Source organism: Sapajus apella, unplaced genomic scaffold (genome assembly GCF_009761245.1).
Source record: "Sapajus apella isolate SASKATOON/1434 unplaced genomic scaffold, GSC_monkey_1.0 scaffold112, whole genome shotgun sequence".
Classification (NCBI taxonomy): domain Eukaryota; kingdom Metazoa; phylum Chordata; class Mammalia; order Primates; family Cebidae; genus Sapajus; species Sapajus apella.
In genome coordinates, this window is record NW_022437052.1 from 3,534,396 (window position 1) to 3,544,130 (window position 9,735).

General features: G+C 50.4%; 1 protein-coding gene across 8 annotated transcripts in view; it reads left to right on the forward strand.

The window, feature by feature from the left end:
- The window catches only part of MAD1L1 (mitotic arrest deficient 1 like 1), a 501,873-nt gene that overhangs the window by 393,697 nt on the left and 98,441 nt on the right, over positions 1 to 9,735 (forward strand). For all 8 annotated transcript variants that reach the window (XM_032259845.1, XM_032259846.1, XM_032259847.1 and 5 more), the window contains one exon: positions 698 to 908. In XM_032259845.1, the coding sequence (XP_032115736.1) occupies positions 698 to 908 (211 nt within the window). The remainder of the gene's footprint in view (positions 1 to 697; positions 909 to 9,735) is intronic.

Genomic DNA, 9,735 nt, shown 5'->3' on the forward strand with positions numbered 1-9,735 from the left:
CCAGGTGCACTCCTCCCTCAAGGATGCCACGCACATCCTAGCCCTGGGTTTTGTGGGAATGTCAGGTCGATAGGCACATTCCTGAGCCAACCACACCAGTGCCAGGTTCCCTCATTCTCCATCGGTGTGTGGTTGACCTTGTTTCTCTTGTGGCACAGGGCATCTTCCAGGCTGGCAGGGAAGTGATGGGAACGTGGCCACATAGGCTCCCAGCCTCATTAACAGCCGGGAAACTCAGAGGAGAGGAAGCCTCCCTCCCAGGCACTGTGTGGAGCTGCAGAAAGTGCTGCGCTTGGCTAAGCTAGGGCCTTGTGTCCCCTCTCACCCTGTTCCTGTGGTTAGGCAGGAGGGACCTAGCAGGCGGCCAGGCCTTGGTCCTGCACCTGTCCATGGGACACGGGGAAGGAGCCACTCTTTCAAGGAGATATGGCTGCTAGGCAGCCTCAAGAAGACAAAAGAACAGAACACTGTGCTTTGTGTGACCAGTGCTGTGTGTGTGTCTGGGCCATGGTGATCCATGCTGTGTGTGACCAATGTTGCATGTGTGCCTGGGCCATGGTGACCCATGCTGTGTGTGACCCATGCTGCGTGTGTGCCTGGACCATGGTGACCTGTGCCGTGTGTGACCCGTGCTGCTTGTGACCATGCTGCGTGTGTGCCTGGGCCATGGTGACCCATGCTATGTGTGTTCCTGTAGGGTGACTATGACCAGAGCAAGACCAAAGTGCTGCACATGAGCCTGAACCCTGCCAGTGTGGCCAGGCAGCGCCTGCGTGAAGACCACAACCAGCTGCAGGCGGAGTGCGAGCGGCTGCGAGGGCTACTGCGCACCATGGAGAGAGGCGGCACCGTCCCAGCTGACCTTGAGGCCACTGCAGCAAGTCTGCCATCGTCCAAGGAGGTGGCAGGTAGGCCCCGGCCTTGTCCTTGACCTCCCTTGGGTAGGTCCATCCATGTGCCCTGTCAGGGCAGCCTCTAGCTGTCACCTGCCTGTTGTCCCCAGAGGGTCTGTCCTCCCGCTGTGGGCAGCTGGGCCAGGTGGTCACTGGGGCAGAGAACCCTGGCCCTGTGTTCCTGAGGGACTGTGCAAACAGGTGCAGTCGTCCCAGTCTGCAGGCAGCAGTGGAGAGGCAAGGAGCTGAAATATCAAGCCGCTAGAACAGACTTGTAGTATTTATCAGTTTATACACACCCCATTAATCTCAAGTAAATCCAATCCTCCACAAAAGCAGAGCCCATCTTTCACCAGCCTAAGTGCGCTTCACGGAGTCTGGAGAGCCCTTCGCAGCAAAGGCTTGCGGAAGAGTGAGGCCCCAATGAGGGCCAGTGGTCCTGCCTGTACCCTCCAGATCTAAGTAAGGGCTGTGGCCTTTGGAGTGCCGGCCTGTCCCCTGATGTGGTGAGGTGGTGCTGGGGTCTGCTCATGCTGAGCTTTGAGCGGTGCTGCCGGGGCCATGTCCACTCTGCAGGGCGCCCTCACAGAGGAGCAAGGACCAGAGCCCAGAGAAGCGGGGCCGGGAGCCCAGATTCGCTGTGCAGTCTGCACCCCCAGCAAGGCTGTGGGGCTCAGGACACCCCTTCCAACTACATTGTTCTCTGCTGTTGGACAGAGCTGGGCATTGCCCCATGCTACCGGCTCTTGGAGGGACCTGGGGGAGGGCTCCCTGTCCAGCCCTTAGCAGCAGCCTAGAGCACGGCTTGGCGTCCCTTCACTCCTGTCTGTCACGCCTGCCTCTCAGCCTCTCCCTTGGGGGTGTCTGCAGGATCATCTGTGTCTGAGATGCCCACCCATCAGCCCTTCCCTTGAGGGTGTCTGCAGGGTCGTCTGTGGTAGGGCCTGTAGGCCACTGCTTTCTGTCCTTTAGCATCTCGCATTTGTTTCAGACTCACCTTTTATCTGATGATGCCCTCTCCTGTTTCTTCCCGCATACTTGCCATCGGGCCCTGGACCCCGGCAGAGCGTTCCTGGGAGCATGCAGGGCGGAGGTTATGTGGCAGTCACTTGTCTCCTTCCTGCAGCGTAGCACCCAGGCTGATGTATCAGGCATGACTGTCCTCTGCACCACTCTTTTGTGGGGAGTGTCTTAGGTGGGGTCTTCCCTCCCTCCTGTGTGCCCCCCATAAGCCAGGCATGCCCTGAGTGGTGGTCCACCCTCCTCCCCAGTATGCCCATTTGCTCGTCCGTTCATTTACCTGTTGTCTGGGTCTCTGCACAGTCTCGGGCACATGGGTGGTTGGCATCTGGCTGTGACAGGCGTCTGGGCCTCGGCTGATAGGGGAGCAGGGGATGTGAAAAGGCATGTCAGAGCTGACCATGGAGAAGTAAGGGCCAGGGTGGCCTAGAAGCCAGGACGGGGCAGGTGAGCAGAGGCCTGGGATAGACGGGGCCCACGCCACATCATGCCCTCCAGGAGGTGAGGGTAGGTCAGGCATCCAGGCCCCAGTGGCTGATGCAACTCATGTCCATGCCCCCTAAAGTCACAGTGATGGCAGTAGCTTCTGTTTTTGTGTGAGGCCTAACCCCACAGAGAGAGAGGATACAGCAGCAGACTTGAAATCTGGAATGAGCGGGTTAGCCGTGAAAGGACTGAACTGACCCAGGGAACCAGAATCAAAGCAGCAGGTAGAGCTGGGAACCTGCCTGAGTGATGCCTCAAAACTCCAAAGTGGCCCAGGAGCCGGCTGTAAGTGCATTAGGGGAGGGAAGCCACTGGCTGAAGCATGCTGGATCCAGATGCTTGAGAGCTGAATCAAGAGACGGGTCCCCAGGATCATCTCACCATCTGTGCACACAGGACAGTTGCCTCTCCCAAGCAAAGACGAAAACTCTGAAACAAGCCAGCGGCCTCTTCTTGGAGCAGTGATCCTTAAAGTGCAGTCCCCAGGCTGCTGCAGTCTCCCTGGGAGCCTCTTAGAAATGTGGATTATCAGGCCTCATCTCAGACTGGCTTGGCTGGAGGCCTGGGGGCTGCCAGCAGTCTGTGCTAGGCGGCCCTGAAGACTACACGGATGCTCGGCAGGTTTGTGGACTGCTACTCTAGAGAGGGCAGTCGAGGTCCCTGGACAGGTCCGAGTTGGGACAACAGGCCTGAACTAAGCCCAGACCGCACCCCCTACCACGTGCCCTGCGGAACACGGGCAGCAGGCGTGACCCTAGAGGCCACGGTGGAAAGACCTCCCTGTGGAATCTGAGCAGCCCAGAAGGACCTGGCGTTGGCAGTTCCCCAGCTGGACGGTTCTCATCAATCGCTCCCTGGGGAAAACCGCCACAGGCGGCTCCATGCACCTACCTGGAGCATCCCTGAGCCTTTAGTGCCCTCTCCTAGTGAGGATCTGCATCTTGGGATCTCGTACCCCTCACCCCCAAGCCCCGCATCAGGTCTGAAGGAAGAAGTACATGTATCTGCAGGGGTTCAAGGTCTTAACTGGACTGTCCCTGCACCCTGTCTCAGGAATCTGGCAAAGGATGTCCTCCCAAAAGGTGAGGGAGTAAAGCAGAAAAGAACGTGGCTGTGGCACACAGAGCTGACCGCAGGGGCTTCTGCTGCAGGAGCAGAGAAGGAAGCTCTCAGGCCTGGGGAGCAGCCGGCAGGGGCCGGAATGGGCCAGAGGTTCTGGGATGCAGAGCAGGAGCTCCCACTGCAGAGAGTAGAAAAGGAAGCCCCCAGGTCCAGGGAGCCACCAGCAGGGGCTGGAACCAACCAGAGATTCTGAGACATCTCTGTTCTGGTGAGTCAGATGTTACTGGCATGGGCCCTTGGCCGATGGGAGCCCCAAACCCCAGCCTCTGGTGCTGGCTCTGGTTCCTAATTTGGCCTCCCTGCTGCATCCAAGCTGGCCCAGGGAGATTGTTAATTGCAGCTTAATTAGGTAATACATTAATATTAAAATAATCTAATCTTATCAGAGCAGCATGTTGAAGGTGATCAAATTTGCCACTGCTTGTGTGGGCGCAGCTGATCCTAGAGGTGTCTCTGGACATGAGGGAGACGGGAGGGAGGGGAAGGGTGGGGGATCGAGAAAGAGGGAGAAGAGATGCTGAGAGGAGAAAGGAGGAGGTGGAAGAAGAGAGGGGAGGCCCAGGAGGGGAGGAGGGAGGGGAAGATGGCTGGCCACCAAGGTCTTCCACCTGGAGCCCATCTGCTCTGCCCTAGGGAGGAGGGTGCCCTCGGGAGAGGCCTGGTTTGGGGGCCCCGCCTGGGCTGAGGCAGGGAGCAGTGACTCTGCCTTTTTGTTTTGTCCTGTGCGCTGCTTCTCTCTGTATCAGCACCTATCCTCTGCGGTCTCATGCTCTTCCAGTTTGGCTGGCACTGGCCCCAGAGGTGGCCCTCAGTAAGGTGTCCTGATGGCCACTCTGTGGATCACCAGGCCAAGCACTATGAGGAGCTGCCCATCCATCGGCCTGGAAGTGCTGAGGCAGGTATGCCCTCCCATAGCCAGAAACCAGTGCCCAGCTGTCACATGGCACAGGCCTGTGTTTACATAATGCCCCACCCCATGCCACCTGGGCAGGGCCATCACCTGCCCACGCCTCAATTTGTTCAGTACAAACACGATCCTATGCTGACGGCTGAGCGGCTCAAATAGGATTGGGGTGCAGGAGCTTCAGCCTTGCTCGGCAACTGATGGGTGTTGGAGAAGAAAGGCTGAGAGTTCCGTCTTGGGCTCCTCTAGGGACTGATGGGTCATGGGGAGCAGTGGCAGTCATGGCAGGTGTTCCGTCGTGGGCTCCTTTGGGAACCAGTGGGTCATGGGGAGCAGTGGCAGGCATGGCAGGCGCTCTGTTGTGGGCTCCATGGTGGGCTCTGCCTGTAGTGTTAGAGACAGAGAAGTGATGTGACAACCAGGGCCTTGGGCACCAGCTGGTCACTCTCCACTGCTTGGAGAAGTAGGTGCCCTCCACGTGCTGCCTGGTGCTGCCCATGTTTTTATTGGATTGTTAGTATTGAGTTTGGGGTGAATCCGAGTCCAATATGTAACAGATAAATATCTTCTCCCAGCCATTTCCTCATTTTCTGACGGAGTGTTCCTCAGAGCACATACTTTTCATTTTGGTGCATGCTAATGATCAATTTTTCTTTTACAGGGGTCAGATTCAGAAACTCCATGCATAACTCCAGGCCAAAATATTTTTTCTTATGTTCTTTACTAAAAGGTTTTAAGTTTCACATTGAAATGTGTGATCCATTTTGCCTGTGGTGTGAGATTGAGGTCAAAGTACTCTTTTCTTTTTCGTTTTCATATGGATGTGCAATTGTGCCATTATTGAAGACTGTCCTACCACCACTGAATTATGTTTGTGCCTTTGTCAACAAACAGTTGACCATGAGTTATGGGGGTCTCTTTCTGTACCTTCTATTCTGTTGCCTTGATCTAAGGGTCTGTCCCTTTGCTGTTAATAATACCACCTTGTATTGACTGTAGCTTCATAGTAAGTCTTGAACTCAACAGCACAATCCCCTACTTTATGCATGCAAGATTTAGATTCAACTTATCTTTACCTACAAAATGCCTGTTCAGAATTTTATAGGAATTAGTTAAATCTGTCGATCAATTTGGGGAGAATCTACATCTTAGTTGCAGTGAGTCTCCCGATCCATGAACACGGTGAGTTTGTCCATAAATTTTCGTTCTTCTTGATTTTTTTCATCAGCGTTTTGTGATTTTCACCACACCACCCACCCCTTTTTTTTGTTAGAAATACACATAGTTTCGTTGGTTTTATTGTTAGTGTTTGGAGTTAATGTAATTGTTTGTAGGCTTGTTTTTGTGGTTTCCAGTTGTTCAGTGAGTGTGTATACAAGTATGATGAATGTTTGTGCTGGCTTTGTAACCCATGACCTTGCTAAACTCACTTCTTAGTTCTGGGTTAGTTGCTGTTTTTATTTTGTTTTCTAATCCTTTGCAGTCATAGCATCTGTGAATATGGACAGTTTTGCTTATTTTGCTAAGATCTATGTGTCTTTTATTTCGTTTTCTTGCCGTATTGCCCTGGCTAGGACCTTAGTACGGTTCTGAGTAGGAGAGGGGGAACCAACATCCTGGCCTCTCTTTCTACCTCAGGGGGAAAGCAGTCCATCCTTCTCCATGAGGCAAGCTGCTAGCTGAAGTTTATTTGTGGTTTTTCCTTATCAAGCTGAAACGTTCCTTCTATTCTTAGTTTGCTGAGAGTGTTTATCATGTAGGATGTTGGTGTCTGTCAAATACTTTTCCTGCATCAATGATGAGATCACATGTTTTTTCTTCCTTAGACAGTTGGTGTGGTTGACACTGTGTAATTGTGATTTTTTTGGGAAGTTTCCAATGTTAAACCAACTCTGCATTCCTCGAATAAACCCCCGTTCGTTATGGCATAGTATTTTTACATGTTGCTGAATTCATCTTGCTAACATCGTCCGTGATTTTTGCATCTGTGTACATATTGGCCTGTAGCTTTCTTGTACTGCCCTTGTCTGGTTGTGGTATAGACGTAGCGAATGAATTGAGTTGGAAAGTGTCCCCCCTTTAATGTTCTGGAGGAGATTATGTAGAATTGGTGTTGCTTCTTCTTTAAATGTTTTGTAGACTTTGCCGGTGAAACCATCTGGGCCTAGGGACTGTGGTTGTGGCAGGTTCTAATCATTACAGGAATAGTAAGTTCTCTCATGTCAGCTGAATTTTGGTAGATTGTGGGTTTTGGCGGGGGGGGGGGGTTGTCATTGAGGAACTGGTTCATTATATCTGAGTGTGAGCAGTGAATTGTTTGTGCTCTTGCCTGGCTGCTTTTATCATGCCTGTTAGGTTTATAGCAGTACTCCCTACTTCCTTCCTCATATTGGTAGTCTATGTCTTCTCCCTCTCTCTCTCTCTCTCTCTCTCTCTCTCTCTCTCTCTCTCTCTCTCTATCTCTATCTCTCTTTTGGTCTGTTAGCTTTACTGGAGATTTATAAATTTTACTGATCTCTTTAGAGACCTAGTTTTTGATTTCATTGATATTTTGCTATCATTGTTCTGTTTTCAATGTTACTGATTTTTGTTCTATGTTTCCTTCCTCTTGCCTGCTTTAGCTTTAGATTGCTCTTCTTTTATTCTGGCTTCTTCAGAAGATTAGATTGCATATTTGAGATCTTTTCTGTTTTCTAATGTGAGCATTCTGTGTTAGAAATTTTCATCTGAGTGCGGCATTAGCTGCGTTTCACACATTTTGATATGTTGTATTTTTATTTATGTTCAGTTCAAAATATTTTCAAATTTCCATTGAGATGTACTACAGTTTGAACGTGGCCCTCCAAAGTTCACATGTGGGAAACTTAATCCCAGTGTGATAGTGTTGGGAGGTGGGGCCTCATGGGAGGTGTTTACGTCTTGAAGGCTCCACCTTTGTGAATGGATTCATGCCGTAATTAAAAGGGCTTTTGTTAGTGGCTCTCTGTATCTGCCCTTCCACCTTCCACTATGTGATAACGCCTCAGGAAAGCCCTTGCCGGAAGCTGGTACCTTCATCTCAGACTTGCCAGCCTCCAGAACTGTGAGCCTGTAAATTTCAGGTCATTATAAATTAGTCTCAGGTGTTCTGTTATAGCAACTCAGACAGACTAAGATGCCTGCTGTGATCCATATTTAGAAGTATGTTTTTTAATTTCAAAGTGTGTTTTTTTTCCGGATTTTCTGGGTAATTTCTGTTCCTGACTTCTTGTTTAATTTCATTATGTTGAGGGAACATATTTTCTACAGTTCAGTTTCTTTCTAATTTAAGATTTATTTGATAGCTGGTAATTTGATAGCAACCTTAAAACATTCCATGTGCACCTGCTTGGTATGTGTATTCTGCATTTTTAATAGATGTATTTTGGCCATTATACTTAATGTAATTTTTTATGCATTTGGATGTAGGTCCACAATGTTATGCTTAGTTTTCTGTTTGTCCTCCATTTTTTATTCCTGTTTTCTCTTTCCTACCTATTTCAGATTATTTGGCCTTTTTTAGTACTCCATTTTGATGTGTCTATGTCATTATTATATCATTTTTATATTTTTAAAGTGATTTTTCTGTGGATTACAGTATGCATGCTTCATATTTCACGGTGCACTTACAATTAATGTTGTATCACTTCAGGTGAAACTGTCAGGATCTTCTCACAATATGGACTTCTCACTGCCTCCCTTTATGTTGTAGCAGTCATATGTACCTACTCCGTATATGTTGAAAACCCCACCAAGAAGTATTACGATTCTTACTTTTCACTGTCATGCCTATTTTAAAAAACATCACAGGCAAAAAGAAGTTTATGTTTTTGCTTGGATAAAAAAATGTTCTTCCTTCTTTCCTGAAGTTCCCAGATTCCCCTGGGATTGTTTCCTGTTTGGCAGGACTTCCTTTGGGACTTATTTAGAGTCAGCTCTTAGCGTTCACTTGCCCAGCAGTGTCCTCACCCCACCTTGTTACTGAAGGATGCCATTGCTGGATATGGAGTTCTGGTGAATGGCTCTTTTCTCCCAATACTTTAAAAATCAACACCGTTTCCTAGTCTCCTGGCTTCCGTGGTTTCAGACGAGCAATCTGCAGTCACTCAGAGAATTTCCCCTGTCCCCTCTGTGTAAACGAGAGAGACTTTCAGACACTCCAAGCGTCATGATGTTTTTAAATTAAAGGATGGGAAGGAATTCGTGTGCATGCATGGTGTGATGGGTTCCAGCATGTGTTGGTGTCACACATGCCACCCTGCAGCGAGAGGGACTCATGCGGTGATGTGATTTCTACACCCAGCTTTCTGGTACAATATCATTTCTAAGATACTGTGAAAAGTTAAGTCTGTGTTTTCCAATCACTTACTTCTTGGAGTGTCTTTAAAGTCTCACTTGATCATTCCAGCATCTCTGTCATCCTTGGCTTGGCGCCTGTTGGTCGTGTTTTTCCTGGCAGGTTTGTTTTCCCAGTTCTTTTCATGCGGCTTAATTTTAGATTGCATTCTGGATGCTTTGAATATTGGGAGAGTCTAGGTCTTTCTTAATTTCTCTGAAGAATGAATTTCTGTTGGTTTCAGCATTTCCTGATGCCAGCTCCATTTCAAGGTCTTCACTGAGTTTCCCAGGCCAATTAACCTTGTGCCCTCTGCAGTCCTGGCTGGTTGCTGGCAATGTTCTAGCTCACACTGCAACTCTCACACCAGTGTGGTGCTGATTATGGTCAGAGCCCCATGCCCAGCTCAGAGACCATCTATCTTCCAGAGCCACTCTGTGAGCAGCCAGCATTTCCCAAGTGACCCAGGGCTCCCTTCACTGCCCTCTGGCTACAGAACTGGGCAAGGCTTGCCCGCTGTGCTGTGCAGTTGGCCACAGCTGCCTTCACGGACAATGCCAGCTATAGCCCAGAGAGGAACAGCTGCAAGACGTGCCCTACCCAACCTGGCCAGGGGGGCGGGCAGAAGAGCCCACTCTAGGGTTCTCGGCATCCATCCAGCTGTGACTGTACCTCTGCAGGATTTTCCGGGTGTCAGGTGGAAGAGGATGGAAACAAGGTGGGAAGGGGATGGAGACGGGGTGGGAAGGGGATAGAGACAGGGTGGGAGGGGATGGAGACAGGGTGGAAGGGGATGGAGGCAGGGTGGAAGGGGAGGGAGACAGGGTGGGAAGGGAATGGAGACAGAGACAGGGGGGGAAGGGGATGGAGACAGGGTGGGAAGGGGATGGAGACAGGGTGGAAGGGGATGGAGACAGAGACAGGCTGGAAGGGGAGGGAGACAGGGTGGAAGGGGA